Source organism: Euleptes europaea, chromosome 7 (assembly GCF_029931775.1).
Source record: "Euleptes europaea isolate rEulEur1 chromosome 7, rEulEur1.hap1, whole genome shotgun sequence".
Classification (NCBI taxonomy): Eukaryota; Metazoa; Chordata; class Lepidosauria; order Squamata; family Sphaerodactylidae; genus Euleptes; species Euleptes europaea.
Window position 1 is genome coordinate 26,852,549 of NC_079318.1, and position 20,544 is coordinate 26,873,092.

The 20,544-nt window shown below is 42.9% G+C and overlaps 1 protein-coding gene across 1 annotated transcript in view; it reads right to left on the minus strand.

Annotated features, from left to right (window-relative positions):
- The window catches only part of HEATR1 (HEAT repeat containing 1), a 54,503-nt gene that overhangs the window by 13,131 nt on the left and 20,828 nt on the right, over nucleotides 1-20,544 (minus strand). The window contains exons 20-32 of the mRNA XM_056853259.1: nucleotides 19,956-20,128; nucleotides 17,246-17,413; nucleotides 14,809-15,051; nucleotides 11,967-12,098; nucleotides 10,599-10,705; nucleotides 9,233-9,376; nucleotides 7,519-7,634; nucleotides 7,106-7,227; nucleotides 6,114-6,242; nucleotides 3,981-4,214; nucleotides 3,452-3,578; nucleotides 2,070-2,236; nucleotides 879-925 (exon numbers count right to left, since the gene is read on the minus strand). Of these exons, the coding sequence (XP_056709237.1) occupies nucleotides 879-925; nucleotides 2,070-2,236; nucleotides 3,452-3,578; nucleotides 3,981-4,214; nucleotides 6,114-6,242; nucleotides 7,106-7,227; nucleotides 7,519-7,634; nucleotides 9,233-9,376; nucleotides 10,599-10,705; nucleotides 11,967-12,098; nucleotides 14,809-15,051; nucleotides 17,246-17,413; nucleotides 19,956-20,128 (1,909 nt within the window). The remainder of the gene's footprint in view (nucleotides 1-878; nucleotides 926-2,069; nucleotides 2,237-3,451; nucleotides 3,579-3,980; nucleotides 4,215-6,113; nucleotides 6,243-7,105; nucleotides 7,228-7,518; nucleotides 7,635-9,232; nucleotides 9,377-10,598; nucleotides 10,706-11,966; nucleotides 12,099-14,808; nucleotides 15,052-17,245; nucleotides 17,414-19,955; nucleotides 20,129-20,544) is intronic.

Below are 20,544 nucleotides of genomic sequence, written 5' to 3' on the forward strand. Positions count from 1 at the left end.
AGGGTACGGCAAGATTAAGTCTACACTGGAAATCTTACTTTAAACTTCACAAAATCTCAATTCGGCTCTTAAAGCTTTCTTGTAACAGTTTTTTTTTCAATCTGTCCAAAACATTTCAGTTCACAAGACAGTGAAGTGAGTTCTAAGCATTAGAACTTCTATTTTTTACATAACTTCAGCACCACAGAGAAGTGGCTATGAAAAATATTGTTGAATCCTCTCCTGAGTAGGCAGGATTATTTAAGTTTCACTTCATACAAATAAAATGAGAAATGAATCAACTATTATACATGGTTTGAGTTCCCAAATGAAGACATTGTTAATTTATTATCTATTGGTGCTACACTGTTTATGTTTGGGCGGGGGCCTGGGTTCCACCCCCTTGGTTCCACAAACTCAACCCCAGCGCTCCCTACCCTATCCTATAAAAAGCATTATTCAAAATAGGGGTTTGCATGACTCACTAAAGAAGTTAATAACAATAAAATTACAAAACAGTAACAGATAATTGCACATCTATTCTAAATCAAATTAAAACTTTTTAGTTGAAATTTATTCAACAAAACTGATGAACTTGATCCAGTGGTACCAGCTCTTCAAAGTCTAGAAAAAAATTCTGATAGTTTCCACCAAATTTGCCAGCATGGTGCCATAGCTCGATCTATTGTAAATCAGTGAACAACACAGTTGAAGGGGCCCACCTCTAGCGCCCCCCTGCTGCCCTCCTACCTCTTAATGCCCCCCTAGGTAATCCCACCCCCCCAAGGGGTGGTACTGCCCACTTTGGGAACCACTGGGTTAGAGTAATGCCAATGGTATCAAGCAAAATTTAATTTGCGGTTGCCTCCTTCTGCATTAAGAAACAGGAAAAAATGTACCTCTGCTCAAACTCCTGTAACTCTTCGGCATGTTCACATTCCACTACCTTATTGGGGGGGAAAAAAACAATTGTATGAAAACGGCAGACTTAATGGCCAACAGAATCACTCCAAGCAATACGGACAAACCACCACTCCCTTCGATAACACCTAATGTTTCATATTTACATCCCAATTAGACTATTATTCATCAGGTTCCAAATTAGCTACGAGTCTTTTATAATGTACACCGCAGATCAACATATCTGCAGGCCTCCAATTTGTCATGGAATCCAACTTCATGCTACAGAATCTGGCAGCTTTCAGAATAAAGACAATCTCCATTAACGATAAAAAAGGAACAAAAACTATTTTAGAATTCATGATTACAAAATAAAACCGAACTCTGCACAACAGTGTACTGCCTGCTCTTCTTGTGTACAGAAGCTTAGTTTCTACTCTCATTAGTGCCTTGTTTGGCTCACACTCCGAAGCTATGGATGGGGATTGTCTTTTAGCCATGTACTTGTGTCCGAAGCTCATGTTCCTCTCACTGATTTTCCAGCGCAGTCTTGCTAACAAAGACACGCTTGTATGGCAAATGTCCTTTGCCCTCACACTTTGCATGTTCGGAGCCACCACAGGACCGAGACGTTTATGTTTGTCGCCAAATATTCTGTTCCAATCTTAGCCCCGATATATGTGTGACATGAGCCACAGGTAAGAAACTTAAACACGTAAGCATTCTACCTGTGCACTATCACGTTAAAAGGTATTTGCCACAACTTACTGGCATGCTATCACTACATGCAAGCAAGGCTTACACGTGTGGTAAGAAAGGCTTGCCCAGATAAGTGCCCAACTGATTGTATAAATTGTACTTCAGGCTTCTTCTAAAGTAAGCAACAAGAAAAAAAGATTAATTCTACATGCTTTATTTGGATCCCTGACCTCAGAAATCTAGTTAAAATTGTCTCTTGATGTTCATAGCAAATAACAATCTACTCTAATAACTCTTTACCCACAGTTTGATTCAAGGTTTACAACACCAGATACCCTTCCAGCCAGCACAGAATCCGAGATGGCGGACAACAGGAAAATATTACTGCAAGTCACACACTTCCACTGAAAACAAAGTTAATTAATTACAAAGCTCCAGCTAGGGAAGAAAGGAAACCATATCACGTCCTTAGAAAGATTAAACTGCCTCACCTTTTTCACAAAACTATGTGAAGCCAGAAGCTGTGCCATGAAAGAGACTGACAGGAATTTGAAATGCCTCAGCTGTTTACCAGAGTGAGATTCCACATTAAAGAGCTCAGTTTCTTGGCTCTGTGATTTTGTGCTGCGTAATCTTGATTTCTTTTGTTGTGGATCATCTGCTAAAACAACCCCAAAAATCATTTTCTGAAGTACGAAAAAAACTACATAAATAAAATGGACAAGTTTTATCTAGTGTGAAGGGGTGTTCAGTAAGCATACATATTTTTTGTTCGTTTGTTTTATTTATCAAAATTTATATCCCACCTTCCTAGCCTCACAAGGGCCGCCAAAGTGGCTAATGAATTAAAAAATACACAATCAAATCACATTTTAAACCATTAAATCCAACCTCAAAATACATATCATTAAAACAATTAAAAAACAAGCTGAAATACACATAAACATTCTTTTCCCCTTCTTTGAGGAATTTATAAGGGTAATATATGAAATTTATCATATTGTATCATATCATAAGGAAAGTTGGATTAGATTTAGATGAAGGAGGAGTGAAAATTAGTGGATTCGTTTAAAATGTGTTGAGGAGAGTTTTACGGATACTGTGGGTTGCTAAAAAGAGTTCAATTGAGGGCCTCCTATTTTCAGACACCTTCAAACTACAGTTTTTCATGATATTTGAGTGCAAGTTTGTGATCTCCCCACAAACCAGGATTCTAAACCACAGTTTAACTTCAGTTTAGAATCCTGATTTGTGGGGAAGAAACAAAAACTCCAATTACACTGGCTTTGTAAGCCTTGAATCACACTCCAGTTTGCCTGAACTTGCAAATGTGGGGGACATTTGCAAGTTCAGGCAAACTGGAGTGCGATTCAAGGTTTACAAAGCCAGTGTCTTCATACACAAGTGGAGAAATGAGGGACCATGCGTGGCAACAAGCCATGTTCATGCACGTTATGGGAAAACACAGGTGTGTCACAATGTCTGAGCACAGCCTAAGTCTGCAATTGTGAATCACTTAACTAGGAGAATCACTTAACTTTTGAGAGCCAGCGTGGTGTTGTGGTTAAGAGCAGTGGAGTCTGATCTGGAGAACCGGGTTTGATTCCCCACTCCTCCACGTGAGAAGCAGAGGCTAATCTGGTGAACTGGATTTGTTTCCCCACTCCTACACACGAAGCCAGGTGGGTGACCTTGGGCAAGTTACAGCTCTGTTAGAGCTCTCTCAGCCCCACCTACCTCACAGGGTGTAATTGTAATGGGATGTAGTTGTAGTTGTAATGGGATACAGCTGGTTTAAATGCAAATGTTTCTGTACAATTAATTCATATTGCAGACACCAAGTCATAGTCAAGGCATATAAATATTTTTTTACCTTCTTTGTTCTCTGGCAACCTTGTTAAATAGTGCAGTATTTTCATTAGAGTCTGCAGCTGTTCTTTTACACTGAACTCACAGCACACAGAAATCCAGAATTCAGTATCGGCCTCCAACAGAGCATCCTGTGTTTGTAACAAGAGGAGGGAAAAGCGCATCAGCATGGTGTAGTGGTTAAGAGCGGTGGTTTGGAGCGGTGGAGTCTGACCTGGAGAACCGGGTTTGATTCCCCACTCCTCCACATGAGCGGCGGAGGCTAATCTGGTGAACCGGATTTGTTTCCCCACTCCTACATATGAAGCCAGCTGGGTGACCTTGGGCTAGTCACTCTCTCTCAGCCCCACCCGCCTCACAGGGTGTCTGTTGAGGGGAAGGGAAGGTGATTGTAAGCTGGTATGAGTCTTCCTTAAGTGGTAGAGAAAGTCGGCATATAAAAACCAACTCTTCTTCTTCATCATCATTTCAAAAGAGAAATTAGTTGAAATGTCCTTTTAAAGAAAGAATACACTACAGGATACTGCTCTTACCTTCTCTCCATTGGCTACGGACGCCACCGATTTTGTCACATGCTGTTCAAATAGCAGCACCAGAAGACTCCAGAGGAATCGCTCTCCTCCCAAAGTGCTGATCAGCTGCTCTAGGATTGGGAGGCGTCGATGCTCAGGCACGTGTGGCAAAGCATCCACAAACACACGAATTATTTTAACAGCCACCCCTTCCACGTTTCCCATCATTTCCAGGGAGCCGCCGTCCTCCTCAGCCTATCAAGCAAACAGGCCAACAGTTAGTAAGTACATACAAAAACTACTGGAAGAGGAGTTGTTTCATACGAAGCCATTGGTCATTTATGCATGGTTGCTTTAACCTAATTTAATCCCTGTTTCAGCCAGGATCAAATTTTTCACTATGCACTATATCTCATTCCTTGGAAGCTCAATGCTGTTTCAATGCAAAACGAACCTGGCTTTTCCCATTCCTCTTCTGGCCCAAATTAAACCGTTCACCCTGGCTCATTCCGGAGACACAGAGCATGCATAATGCATTAGGAGGAAACACAGAAGATTGGCTTATCTCAAAGCCAATCACGAAGCAGTGTGTAAAGAGGCGGGGATTAAAGTGCTTCCTGCTACCTCAGAGCTCTTTCTGAGCAAAAGAAAGGCTTTTTAAAAATGAGGCTTGGATTTCTCCCCCCCTTCTTTCAGATTGCTCCTTTTTTTGTTTTTTGTCCTTAAAATGCTTTTTTACGTGGTAGTTGGGTTTGGGGGGAAGGAAATCATCTCTCACGGTAAGCCAATTACAGAGCAGCATTCAAAGGGGTGGGACTTGATTTGAGCTTGGGAGAGTGCTTTTCTGTGTTCATGGTTCGATTAGCACACAGTTTCATCCCTGATCATTCAAGCCAATGCATACAGTTTCCCCCAAATCAGGTTACATTAATGTGCAATGAAGCCAGGTCCAACTAGGGAGATCCAACCTATGCATAAAAGGCCATTCAAAAATTTATCAGGCTGTTTTCTAAAACATGATGGAGAAACCGAAATTTCCCCAGCCCAATTTTTGCTATTTAGACTAAATAGCCAGTTCTGTTGACACAAGGATTTAGTGATTTGTTCAGACGTTCCACCACAAACACTACTGCACAGTTTTCCTGCACCCTCCCATACTATTTTATCAATTTTATCATAACTGCTAACAGTTCCTCTTCTCCCTTACCCTGCAGGTTGTTTTGAATTCATTACCATTAATCTTCTCTTCCCGTGCTTGCTGCATTAAAGAGCTTGATTACAACAACACTACTTTTTGTGCTCGCCGCGTTTGTTCATCTTAGTTTTTCGGAATACCACCACTACGTGATTTGCCCACTTATACTTATTATTTGACAACTCCTCGTCTTTCTAGAGCCTTCTATTTAGCTAGACTGAAAGCTAACCCCTCTATGGTTAAGCAACGCAGAATTTTGAACATACCATACCCAGAAAGGACCTGTCCTTGCTCTTCTGGTTCTATTGATTCATTAGCTCTTGCCCTCTTGGAATGCCGCTTTTATGAGTAACTTAGATCACGTTATATCTCTCCCCTTTTAATATATAAATCTAATGCCTCTGTGTCTTTTTTATTAAGTGACAGGGATCCCAAGGTGACATTGTCAGTGGCAACTAATTTCAGTCCTTATGTCCCTCAAACATTAGATTTAAAATTACACTGCTCAAAATCAATGGATCAAGGAGCTTCTAAGGGATAAAGGAAAGCGATTAATCTTCTTTCAATCACCATGGTCTACCAAATACTGCCTATTCGATTGACAACAACTCCTCAGGGTTGCAGGTCTCTCCTGCCACCTATTCCCTGCAGAATGATGTTGCAGATTGAAACCGAGACATTCTGCATAGAAGGCCCGTATTCTACTGCTGAGCCTGTACCTTGCCACTAATACAAATTCAGCCAAGTTCCTTTATACATTTTATAGAAAATGGAAAAAAATCCACCTTTTACTTCTTACTAATCAGTCTGACTGAGAGGCCAAAAGATAAAACTGAATTCTAGATCCATTAAAAGCAATGTAACATTAGTAAGGAATGCTGAACGTTTAATAGAAGACAAGAGAAACAAGGCCAATTCTGTTTAGATGTAGACCTAAACCTCGATTTAAAATGTCTTACCTGTATGAGAGCAGGAATGACCATCTTCACAGTCTTACTGATCACTTGGAAACTGTAGGCATCATCCAGACGCATGACATTTGCTCCCATGAATGTAAAAATGGGCATGATATTGTGTAGCACTTTGCCCTGAACGAGAGAAACGAATCCCCATCCCCAAAAAAGATTAATGTTTTCTTCCTGAAATACATACTCCTACAAGGCACTTCGTTTTGCCAATCAAGCAGTCCTACAGAAATTAAATCAGTGGATCCCCATACAGGTACTGGGCACCTTTTCTCTCCCATAATTGGCAAGCAGAGCAAACATCACATTAACCTAATTAGGCAAGGACAGCAGCAGCTCAGCCTCTGTTCATCTATCTCTTTATCAAACATTTGTTTTATTTCAATGCCTTTCCAATTTTGCTGCTGCTGTGTAGGCAGGGGTTGTCTAATAAAGACATCTCATGCTTTTTGTTGCTGGGAGGGTAGGGATTTGCCTGTGGTTCCATGGCATTGGACAACAGAGTCCTCCATCTAACAAGCCATAGCAGGAAGTTATACCAGCCATTTCTCCATCCTCAAACCTTTAACCAGAAGCATCCATGACAAAGGTGCTATTCAAAACATAGAAGTGCCCAGAAACAAACATAATAGCTCAACTGAGAGAGAAGTACTAAAGACCAGGGAAGAGAATAGTGAGGTATGGTGAAGTTATGGCAGTTCCAGGAAGGCTCTGATGACCGAGTCGGTTTTCAGAAGGGACTTGGAAGAAGAGAGGGAAGTGGTCTGACAAGCTGAGGCTGTTCCAAACACAGGAAGGAGCCAGCAGGCCAAAGGTCCCCTGATGATCAAATGCTTTTATGGCCCCAAAGGTCATAACAGACACAGAAAACAAATATCTACCACCACTTCTAAAGTGTGGTTTCAGATTCAGCATATCATTTAATATTTCAACTTAATACCTTTCCCCTCTTGGTAAGAACAGCAACACAAACGGTGTGTACTCACCGGAAACATTCCAGCAGCAGCGCCCAGCAAGAGCAAAGCATGGTGGTGAGTCTGAGGCATCTCTGAAACCCTGATGCACTGAACTATCAGCTCCACGTTGAATTTTTCTTCATCGAGAATACCTGAAAAAGGAAAGACGACATCTAAGAATGATCAAGGTTTAAATTTTCTATTAAGATCAAGCCTTGGTGCATGGATGCAGTTGCAACAATAGTGCCATCCTAAGCAGAGTTACCCCCTGCTTAAGTCAGGAGGCTGAGAATGGTGTAGTTCTGCTTAAGATGGTGCAGAAAAATGCCCATTTTTCATTTCTTAACTGGCTCATCACCTGACGCATTCATTCAAAAGGCAATCATGGCCACAAAAGCCACTCGTATAACTGATCCAAAACAAGAAGATTTCGTTTGTCTCACCTGCTCCTATCCTGCTGCCATCTGGGGAAAGCTTCTGGCAAATGTTTAATAGACAGCCGAGTATTAGCTGCTTTATGTATTCCAGGTTTTCCTGTTCCGAAGAGGGTTCCAGGCACCTGGACATCCAGAAGACAAGTTAGATAATAACTTGGGGCAAAATAATACTATGTTATCATAAACTTAAATATACCATCAACGGAATTTTACTTGAGCAGCGCCTGACTCATCTGTGCTTTTGGCACATCTCTCTAGGGAGATGCAATTCTGGATGGGAAGAAGGATTTTACAGACAGTGTTGTAGGTTTTCTTTAGTTGGTTACAAAATGGCGGAGGGAGGATTAAGCTGCAGTGAAGCGCTTTGAGAACCTTATGGCTGAACAGCAGGATGCATATCTAATAATATATATGTCACAAATGTACAATAACAAAATAAACTGTAGCAAAGTGATACCCTATAATTCAAACAAGGGGGAGGCCTTCTTGAAAACATTCCAATTCTTTGGAAATCCAAAAATCCAAGGCCAAAAGAAACTTTCCAAAACAAATAGAATGCAAATTGTTCTTTCTAATATAAAATGTTGTGTTCCATCTTAGAGAAGAACAAGAGGGCAAATGGTTAAAAGAACTGACATTCCCCTTATTTGTCACCAATGAAGTGTTTAAGAATTCAGTGTTTTCTGCAATGTAGACACAACATGTTCTCTGGAGGAACCACTATAAAAATGATCAATAAGAACAGCCATGAGGGATCAGACCTAGGCCCATCAAATCCAGCAGTCTGCTCACACAGTGCCCAACCAGGTGCCTCTAGGAAGCTCACAAACAAGACGATTGCAGCAGCAGCCTGCCTGTGTCCACAGCACCTAATATAATAGGCATGTTCCTCTGATCCTGGAGAGAATAGGCATGCATCATTACTATCTATGTTTACTAGTTGCCATGAATAGCCCTCTCCTCCATGAACATGTCCACTCCTCTCTTAAAGCCTTCCACGTAGGCAGCCATCACCCCATCCAGTCAACTGTTTGCATGCATGGGGGACAACGCCTCTGTGCGCACAAAAAAGCTCCAGGGACAAGAGCGTATAACCTGACTGCCACTCCGCTATACACCTGACCACATGACAATCATTATTGCTGTGCAACTGGCTGCCAGGTAGCGTGGAGGCCTTCTCTTCCAACAGGCGAGCAGCCAGATCCACAGGTTCAGCTGGCCAGGCTCACAGTCTGCTTGTCCCCATTCTATAGCAGGGGCGTATAGGGGAGAGGGCATCTCTCACAGGGCCCTTTTGGTGTACCTGGCCCAGTGGGACTTGTAGGGGGAGAGAAGGGAATACCCTTCTCTTTAATGTGCTGTGGTCTGAACTGGTCCAGGGCTGTACCTGTGCCATGAGGTCTCCATGCGTAAGGGCTGGAATGGCCCCGTTATGGGCTTCCGCTAAAGATCGATCACTGGAAAAGACCATCACGCTAGGAAAAGTTGAAGGCAGCAGGAAAAGAGGATGATGCAACAAGAGATGGATGGACTCAATAAAGGAAGCCACAGCCCTCCTTTTGCAAGACCTGAGCAACGCTGTTAAAGATAGGACGTTTTGGAGGACATTGATTCATAGGGTTGCCATGAGTCGGAAGCAACTTGACGGCACTTAACACACACACACACACACACAGTAAAGGATGATCCCGACAGTTGTTCTCCAAAGAACAGCCATTACCTGGTTAGCAAGCTGAAAAGGACAGGGATCAAGGCCTGAGGCTGTCTGAGCTTTTTCTTGTGTTGCAGCAACTCCAGGATAAGTGTGACTCTCTGCCAGTTGACGCTGCTCTCTTCTGGTACGCACTCTTGATCTTGCATTTTTCTGAAGGATGAAAATAGGAGGGACTAAGACGTTTACAAACATTTAATCCAATATTTTTCGAAGAAAGGATCCTGATGCTCCCCACCCCCAAGTACAAAGCTGTAGCTCTACTGCTACTGGCACATTACAAGGTCTGTGAAAGTAAACATACCTACTCCTTCCTATTTGCCCCTCTAATAAAACAAGCTGTGGGTATAAACAGGATTCTGCAGCCTGTAACATCTTTGTGCTGCTCTTTTTTTTGGACAAAAAAATCATGCCTGTACATACTCACACATGTAGAGGGGAAAAGCCTTTTCTCCCACATCTTTTCCAATGAGCCCCATTACATTTTCTGTATACAAGCTGAACACACACGTGTCCCAATACATTTGCATAGAGAAGTCATCAGGTAAAACAGGGTAACTTCAGTGTGGAAGACTGTTGTCTCCACCTGTTGCATCTGAACACCACCCTGTTGGAGTCTAAAGCTATCCACAATTCAGAGCAGGTCTCTCTCTGACTTTCACTCTCTTCTTTCTGGGTTCAGCTGGAGATGATCCTTGGACAGGCAGTTATGTAGTTATTACATAATAATATTGTACCTTAATAAATCAGTACAATTCCTTCCAGTTAGATTACTGGGTCTGTGTTGTCTTACTATCTGATACTAAGGTGATAAAGGACCCAGATTTATAGGCAAGATATAGATTACGTGCACAACAGTGCAATTTAATGCAAAGTTATCATATATCTAATTCTAAATGAGGCCCCAGAGTGTGGACTAACAGATTGCACTGTACAGGCAAGGAGCCCCGTGGCACAGAGTGGTAAACTGCAGTACTGCAGTCCAAGCTCTGCTCACGACTTAAATTCAATCCCAACGGAAGTTGGTTTCAGGTAGCCGGCTCAAGGTTGACTCAGCCTTCCATCCTTCCGAGGTCAGTAAAATGAGTACCCAAGGGAAGATGACTGGGGAAGGCACTGGCAAACCACCCCGTAAACAAAGTCTGCCTAGTAAACATCGGGATGTGACGTCACCCCATGGGTCAGGAATGACCCAGTGCTCACACAGGGAACCTTTACTTTTACCTTACTGTACAGGATTGTTCTGTAACCAGCTTAAAAATCTGCATTAGCACCATCTCAAAAGCTCCATCAGCCTGGGCTCAACATCCACTGGGGTAATTCACGATTACACATAACAAGCGCACATGGCATTTGTTTTTCCCATCTACTTTACCTCTGCTGCTGCATTTTTTGCCTTCTAGTTTGGTGAACAGTAGCCACATTCTTCACTTTTGGCAGAGGTTCCAGTTCCAGGCTAACCTGCTCAGCATCAATTGAAATCTAGACAGTATATAAATAACATTTATTCTAAAGGTGCACCGCACAAATAAAGTCATCTGATTACACTTTGCCATGCAACTTATGACTGAGTTGTTTACCTATCTCCAGGTCCTTCAAGATCACGGCTGAGGCCAATATTGCATAACACACTAGTACCCATGTATGTCACCAATCTTTTCTTCTTTTTGAAAAAAAATGGAAATTTTGAAGAGGGTTTTTTTTGCCATCAGGTCACATCTGACTTATGGCAACCCTGTAGGATTTCAAGGAAAGAGACATTCAGAGGTGGTTTGACATTACCTGCCTCTGCGTAGTGACCCTGGACTTCCTTGGTGGTTTCCCATCCAAGTACTAAGCAGGGCCAACCCTGCTTAGCTTTTGAGTTATCCAGGGAAAAAAATCGTATGAAATATATTTCATTTTAGAATTAGTGAAATACTTTTAAAGATAAAGTGGGCATGCTGTAATACACAGCTTTTAAATCCAAGATGCATTTCTGTTCTGCCCTGACAGAGAATAGTTAATAAATGTGTAGGTTACTAGTTGTGATTTATGCCCTATGCCTTTAAATTCTAGAATTTTGAGAAATGTAGTCTTTTAGGTTTTGATATGCTAAATTATAAATCATGCATTGTATGTTAACAAACATTCCTTTCGGAAAATATTTATTAGCAGGTATGAATTGACGGCCTTTTTAACCTTATGTTGTTTTAATTATGTTTTAAATTAATGTTTTAGTGACACTATATCATAAATGAAGTTGGAAGGTGACCTGAGCCCAACTTAGGTTGGAAAAGGGTGGGGTACAAATTGAGTAAAATAAAAATATACAAAGCAGTAAAATTAAGTTAGGTTTGATAGAACAGAAAGTATTGCATGGATTTCATTTCCCCCCAAAATATCATTTTTTTCCGGAAAAAAAAACAGGGGAAAAATCCCTCCCCCTAAATTTCTGGAAATCTAACACATCTATGAGCAATGCTTAAAGCTCCCCTTCTCAGTGCAACTTAATATATGCTGAACCACACGGTCACAGGTGTGCAAGCACATGATCGGTTTTCTATCATACTGCTGTAATGCTTTTCTTTCTCTATTTCAGCATATGTGTTACCAGCATATCTGGTAAAACTCTCATCATGGTACTCAACTGAAATTATCTGTAAAAACTGGCATCCTATAACAATGACAGAATCAAGTTCTACACATCAAGAGGGAACATATTTTCCTGAAAGATTATCCTGAAAGATGAAGGTATTCTTACCCCTTTAAAAATGCTGCTAACGGTCTGTGCACAAAGTGGATTTTTGCAGGTGAGCAGTAAATCAAACATGACTCCCAGTATCTTTTGCTGAACCTTCCCATCTGGCACAGCAGCAAAGAACGGTTTCGTGATCTAGAAATAAGTGCATCACTGGATATTTTACTGTTCATTGGAAATATTTAGTGAGCATTACCCTTACATTGTGAAAGGAAAAAACATTATTATTCCTACTTCACACAACTGAAGCTGAGAAATACTTGCCAATACCGACTTAAATAAATAAAGGTCCCCTGTGCAAGCACCGGGTCATTCCTGACCCATGGGGTGATGTCACATCTCGACGTCTACTAGGCAAACTTTGTTTATGAGGTGGTTTGCCAGTGCCTTCCCCAGTCATCTTCCCTTTACCCCCAGCAGGCTGGGTACTCATTTTGCCAACCTCGGAAGGATGGAAGGCTGAGTCAACCTTGAGCCGGCTACCTGAAACCAACTTCCATTGGGATTGAACTCAGGTTGTGAGCACAGCTTGGGCTGCAGTACTGCAGCTTACCACTCTGTGCCATGGGGCTCCTAATACCACCTTAAAAAGGTAAAGATCCCCTGTGCAAGCACCGGGTCATTCCTGACCCATGGGGTGATGTCACATCCCGACGTTTCCAAGGCAGACTTTGTTTGCGGGGTGGTTTGCCAGTGCCTTCCCCAGTCACCTTCCCTTTTCCCCCAGCAAGCTGGGTACTCATTTCACCGACCTCGGAAGGATGGAAGGCTGAGTCAACCTTGAGCCGGCTACCTGAACTGACTTCTGTCGGGATCGAACTCAGGTCGTGAGCAGAGCTTTTGACTGCAGTACTGAAGCTTAACACTGCGCCACGGGGCTCTTAATACCACCTTAGCTCAATCATAAAACTGTTATAGCATGGGATCGCAAAACACATACATAGTTGGTGAAATACTCACAAGTGGCTACACCGGAACATTAAAAAAAGGTTACACAAATGTATGGAGGAGAATTCTTTCACTTGCCATTAGCCATGACAGCTAAATGGGACCACCGTGCTCAGAGGTATTATACCAGTGGCCAACTGCCACTGTGTCCCTGTGGATCTTCCATGGAACGTGGCTGGCCACTGTTCGAAACTGGACCTGAAGAACCATCGGTTTGATCCAACAAGGTTCTTGGGTGCTAAACATTATAATGTACCTTCTGATAACATGTGAAGTGGTCCTCACAGATCACATCTAATGGAGAGAGCATGAGTTCACTTTTAGGTGGGGCAGGATGCTGGGAACAAATTACACGTATGAACCGAGATCTCCGCAGGCTTCCTGAAGTGTAATCGACAGAGCTGCTTTGGACCTATAAAACCACAGTCGTGTCTAACATTACAACATTCAGGTCTTTGGTAACCTGAAGATAGGCTTGAAGGGAGCAATTATGTTCTCTCTCTTAAAATTTTGCATTTTTTAGAAACACATTATGTTGTTTGACCTTCAGGAACGGTCACAATAGAAATTTGAATCAATGCTTAAGAAAATCTACTGGGAGCCAGCGTGGTGTAGTGGTTAAGAGCGGTGGTTTGGAGCGGTGGACTCTGATCTGGAGAACTGGGTTTGATTCCCCATTCCTCCACATAAGCGGTGGAGGTAAATCTGGTGAACTGCATTCGTTTCCCCACTCCTACACATGAAGCCAGCTGGGTGACCTTGGGCTAGTCACACTCTCAGCCCCACCTACCTCACAGGGTGTCTGTTGTGGGGAGGGGAAGGGAAGGTGATTGTAAGCCGGTTTGATTCTCCCTTAAGTGGTAGAGAAAGTTGGCACATAAAAACCAACTCTTCTTCTGCTCTTTGGATTCAGAATCTCCACAGCATTTAGAATTTGTGGTGGAATGCTGGACAATCTCATTCTTAACAGCACCCAAACAAAGGTATCGTGCCCCTTAATTTAGTGGTACTGAAAAAGCATGGCCAATTCCAGTTAATGAACAACTTTTGCACCAAACAGGCTGTTCAAGGCAGAAGGGGGACAAATCCACCATGGGCTTTATTAACAATGGATGGAGAATGGATCCAGCACTTTTCAAGACATAGGGAGTTCTTTCTTTAAATGAATGTGCCAATATAGTTATATCTAGCATACATGAACACATGAAGCTGCCTTATACTGAATCAGACCCTTGGTCCATTAAAGTCAGTACTGTCTACTCAGACCGGCAGTGGCTCTCCAGGGTCTCAGGCTGAGGTCTTTCTCATCACCTACTTGCCTATTCTCTTTAACTGGAGATGCCGGGGATTGAACCTGGGACCTTCTGCGTACCAAGCAGAAGCTCTACCATTGAGCCACAGCCCCTCCCCATATAGAATTCTGAACTTCCAGCTACCTGCCCCTCCATAAGAAGCCCTGCTGGATCCCAAAGGTGCACTGAGTCCAACACCTCTTTGCCAACAATGGTCAGCCAGATGCTCTTGGGCAAGCACGGCATGAAGGCTACAGTCTTCCTCTATTGTGTATCCCCTTTTGGGCTGCAGTGTATATGCACTGGGGTTGTCAGACTGCCATTAAGATGATGATAACACGCCTCTTCCACCAGAGGAAGGCCTCTTGCACCCGTCGAAGTCTCTGCCATTAGTGGAATGGAACCCTTGGCTCCAACCTTGAGTTTTGTATTGTTTATTTGCTGTGAGAGAACAATGGGAAATTGGAGGCAGAGAAAATGGGGGGTAGAAACCATTACCAGGGATACTTCTGTGCTTAAAGGGAAGACAGGCCTTCCCATTTTTAAAGACTCTTATGGTAATTTCCATTGCCAAGTAGTATAGTCAAAACTTCAATCTTTCTTACCTGCCCAAGTGCTCTAGTCTGGAAAGCAGGAAGCCCTTTGTAGATTTCCTGGGAGACGTGTAGACATCTGATGAACAAATCTAGACACTGTTGATTTGTGCATAAAAGTGCAGCTGAGTGCTCATTATACTTCCCGAGAATAAAATGCAGAAGGAGAGCCTCGTCTTTTAGCAACCCATCTGGTCTGCTAAGAGCTTTTTCCAGGAGACGATCTAGTGCAGGCAGCAAGTGGGAAAGCACCAGCTGAAGGTAGAAGCAAATTGTTTTCAAAACCAAGGAATATTTTAAAAGAATGCAAGGAAATGTCTGAAACAGTAAGTTTACACTGTGCATCCCTCTTCCCCCCCCCAATTCAGTCAACGACCAACAATCACAGAAATTCCGACAATTTAATACTATATTAACCACTGCAATTTACACACCCATTGAGGATTACAATAATACAAATAATACATGACAAATAATAATACATGACAAATAATACATGACAGCATTCCAAAGTATGCTATATTAACGAGGCATGTTTCACCAACGCTGTATAAATTCAATCCACAAATAGAAAATGTGGAATCACAACTTTCCACTGGTCCCTTGCCACTGCCAACTGGTTCCTACTTCCCCACAGCTCACCTTCCCTAGGCTTTGTCAGAAATTCCAAATTCTGAAAAGAAATATAGGCCCCGAAAACTTATAAATGTGTCATGTGACTTCCTCTTGGAAAACCTTTTCAGAGCTAAATGAAACGGAGATAACTGAAGATAAGTTACAGGTGGGTATAACAGACTTGTATGAAAAACGACAGAAGAAAGCTATGGAGTGCCATCATGTTCTTAATTAAAGCATTGTGGGGATTTTTTTTTTTTTAAACGTGTGCGCAATAACAATGTGAGCTGACCGATTTTTGCAGATCTTTATTTGGTGAGGGAATAATTTGGTTGACCCAGTAAGACACAAAAGAACCAAGAACTAGAGAGTCCTGAACTATTTGTGTAATATTGTCGAAGGCTTTCACGGTCAGAGTTCATTGGTTCTTGTAGGTTATCCGGGCTGTGTAACCGTGGTCTTGGAATTTTCTTTCCTGACGTTTCGCCAGCAACTGTGGCAGGCATCTTCAGAGTAGTAACACTGAAGGACAGTGTCTCTCAGTGTCAAGGGTGTAGGAAGAGTAATATATAGTCAGAAAGGGGTTGGGTTTGAGCTGAGTACTGTCCTGCAAAAGTAATGTGCTAATCATTGTCCTGTAAGTATCAAGATAATGTGCTAATGAGGGTATGGTATGTTAATATGGAACCATTGTATCCTGAAGTGATCTGTTAATGTGTGTAATCCAAAACTAATCTGCATGGCTATTGTTGAATGTTGTCTTTGTTAGTCTGGATTGAAATTCATAAACATCAGCACAACTTTAACAGAAAAGAGGAGAGTTTAACAATGAATAAGGCTTGGCTTCCTGTTCTAAAAAACCTCCAGACTAACAAAGACAACATTCAACAATAGCCATGCAGATTAGTTTTGGATTACACACATTAACAGATCACTTCAGGATACAATGGTTCCATATTAACATACCATACCCTCATTAGCACATTATCTTGATACTTACAGGACAATGATTAGCACATTACTTTTGCAGGACAGTACTCAGCTCAAACCCAACCCCTTTCTGACTATATATTACTCTTCCTACACCCTTGACACTGAGAGACACTGTCCTTCAGTGTTACTACTCTGAAGATGCCTGCCACAGTTGCTGGCGAAACGTCAGGAAAGAAAATTCCAAGACCACGGTTACACAGCCCGGATAACCTACAAGAACCAATATTTGTGTAATGTTTAGAGTGACGGATTAGGATCCGGGAGACAAAGATTTGAATCCCCACTCTGCCAAGGAAACCTGCTGGGTGAACCTGGGCCTGTTATATACTCTCCTCCTAACTTACTTTGTTGTGAAGGTAAAACAGAAGAGAGGACAATTATGTAAGCTGCTTTGGGGCCCCACTGGGAAAAAAGGTGGGGTATAATGAAATAAATAAATTTGTCTGAGGGAGGCCTGTCTCAGGTTTGACAAACCGTAAAAAAAAATTAAGCAATACACAATTCAAAGGTTGGTGCCTTCTGATGTATAATTCAGAATTTTTTCCGCACATACACACACACAGAGAACACTGTTACAACTTACAGATGTCCATGCAACATTTTGAAACAGTACATAGCAGCTGCACAGGACAGGCCTCATCTGAAATTTTCCCTCCGTTTTTACATTAGAATCCAGACAAAGCACATTAATCTGAAAACTGCAAATCCTAATAGATTGTTTTGTCCCATGGAACCAAAAGCACCATCAAGTTTTAGAATAGCATAAAAAAAAAAAAAAAAGGAAATGTTGGAGGGCCCAGCATATGTTCTCATACACTTTGACTTAATGCACATCACTTACCTCGCCATTGACATCTTCAAGAATTCTCATCACATTTCTTGCAACGTATGATGGACATCTGATGCCTTGTACACATTCCAGTAATGCTTCCACTGCTTCTGACAGCTTCTGCTGCTGCGTCTTGTGTTTATGTTGGGTATGCAATTCCCCAAACAAACCACTTAGACCCTGGCATCAAGAAAAAGGAAACACCACTGAGGAGCTATTCACCATATTGACTTTTGTTTAATACAATTTTCTTCATTTTTGGCTGAAGTTACAAAAAAAGCGTTTTACAGACTCTGAACTTGTGTATACTATCAAACGAAAGATGCAGTAAGAGGACTTTTACAAACACAGCCAGCCGATCTTACTCTCGGAGGACTGAGAGTCCTCCTGCCCTTACCAGGATATTTATATCTGGCATTACCGTATATACTCGCGTATAAGCCGAGTTTTTCAGCCCAAAAAAAGGGCTGAAAAAAGCCAACTCGGCTTATACGCGGGTCAATACGGTAGGGTAGGGGAGGGGGGAGGAGGGAAAACTTACCAGTGCCGTCGCCGCCGGCCCGCTCGCTTTTTTGCGGCCTGTGAGCGGCCAGCGGGGCCTGCCTGCTCCCAGGCAGGCCTCGCCGCCGCCCCCGCCGCCGCCCGCCGCCTGCCCGCCGCCGCCCCGCTTACCTTCCCGCGGCCTGGGAGCGGTCAGCGGGGCCTGCCTGGGAGCAGGCAGGCCTCACCGCCACCCCCGCTGCCCCCCCGCAGCCGCCGCCCCTGCTGCCCTGCTCGCCTTCCCGCGGCCAGCGGGGCCTGCCTGCTCCCAGGCAGGCCTCGCCGCCGCCCCGCCCCCGCCCGCCGCCGCCCCCGCTCGCCTTCCCGCGGCCTGGGAGCGGCCAGCGGGGCCTGCCTGGGAGGCTGCCGGGCCCGTGCCGCTTTCCGCCGCCCGTAGCGGCCTGGGGCGGCCTCCTGTGGCTGCAGGAAAGCCGCTCCCACCGGGCCCGCGCCGCTTTTCGCCGCCAGGAGCCGGTAAGGTAAGCCTGCCGGGGGGGGGGGGAGGAGTTATAAGCCGACCCTCGGCTTATACGCGGGTGCCTAATTTTTCCCCATTTTTGGGGAGAAATTAGACACCTCGGCTTATACGCGGGTCGGCTTATACATGGGTATATATGGTATATCAATAATACCCTTTTCTGTTGTCATATGCTCCCCCAGATCTAAAAATACCAAACTTTATTTATTATTTACACTTCTGTCCCGCCCTCCTCCTGCATAGCAGGTCTCAGGGTGGCTCACAGAATCACAGAAATGGAAACCTTATTACTTGTACTGTTCTCAAAATCCGGTTTGAGGGACTGGTTATATTTTGTATGTATATTGCCTGGATATTATAAATAATTACGCAAATCTTGAATATACAGTAGAAAAATATAATCTATTGAAACAAAGTAACGACTTAGAGCTTGCAAAAACTAATGGCATACAGAGATGAATCAATATAATTATAGATAACATCAAAATAATTATAGCAGCTTATATATCCCACTTATAGGTTTACCATTTTTTATACGATATATTTGACTTTTAGCTAAGTTATTCTTGAATTTTGTAACTAGTCTGAAGGAATGACTTGTTTTCTATTGCATATTATATTACGCATGTTTATTCTATTCTGTGTAAATGTGTTCTGGTTCTGAAGTTGCTAAATATTTTTATGAGTATTAGTAATCTCATAAGAAAGGCCATGCTGGATCAGACCAAGGTCCATCAAGTCCAGTAGTCTGTTCACACAGTGGCCAAGCAGGTGCCTCTAGGAAGCCCACAAACAAGACAACTGCAGCAGCATTATCCTGTCTGTGTTCCAAGGCACCTAATATAATAGGCATGCTCCTTTGATCCTGGAGAGAATAGGTATGCATCATGACTAGTATCCATTTTGACTAGTAGCCATGAAGAGCCCTTTCCTCCATGAACATGTCTACTCCCCTCTTAAAGCCTTGCAAGTTGGCAGCCATCACCATATCCTGGAGCAGGGAGTTCCACAAATTAACTATCTCAGTTCTGTTTTATCTGTTCTACCCATTTTATCTGGTTTTGTATCTTTTGTATTTACTTTTATCTAAAACAAATAAACAATAATCACAATATAAATAAAATACAATATAATTTTAAACTGTTAAAAACCAGAACTGTAAATATACATAACTACATCTAAACAATATATGGTGCTTGCTGTCCAGACTTGCCTTACACACACTGAGTCACAAAGGAGTGGCTTCCCCATGGGTGCTTTGATATGCACAACTGCATGCATGCGAATGCTGCAACCACAAGGAAAATTCAACTCACATTCACCTAGCCCTCCAGCAGAAGGAACAGAATCCTTTGGGTGGGGGGAAAAACAGGTAAACTGGTCCCTACTCAAGAGGCTACAATATCAGCATGCATACCACAGCCACACTGCAGGGAAACGGTTTAAGAGGTTGGCACCAGCATTCCCGAATAAAGGAATGTTCTTCAGACTGGCTTGTAAAGGAAAGCCAATGCCAAGAATCAGGCCAAGTCCTTGAACCTATAATCTGTTCCAACAAAGGCAGGGGAAAGGCTGGCTCTATAAAGGAAATGGGAGGAGCATTGTCCTGGCCAAGTCATTCTTCAAAGAATCTGCCTCCTAGTAGATGGAGGACAGGTATTGAGATTCATATCGGGCAGGACAAAACTGTTTCCCAAGGATTACCTGGATCACATAAGTTTGGTCAGATATGATCTCTTCTGCTTTCTGCACTAAATAATGCAGAATGGGATGAAATGCTGATTCCTTTATTCCACTAATGCAATGAAGGCAGCTAAGAGCAGCTCTTCGGACTTCGCTCACAGGACTTGCCAAATTAATCAGCAGCGATATAATTACTGGAAGACAACAAGAAGGGAGAAACAACTTTTATTCTTTTTTTTTTGAAGCGCACTGTTACATATTATAACTTATAAGCCTTTAAAAGTAAAATATTTGCTCTTCCAATCTGAATCCCGTACATCTTGCAGATTAAGATAAAGCAATTACTGTTGTATTTCAGAAACTGCACCTCCTGTCTTTCTGTGAAGACGGGACTGCTGGGGATGCTACCTTTTTGTGCAGGATTTGCCAGTCAGTGGGTTTCTTGAAGCACCATTGCAGGGCCCATGCACTTCTCCTCAGCTCAACATGTGAGAGCTCCTCTTGCTGCCAAATGAGAAACGGGGTGGATCCAGCCACTTAGCTCAACAGAGATGGAAGCCTTCCCCCAGCCTCAGGAGCCACTGAAATGGGAGGAAGGCTTCAAACCCTG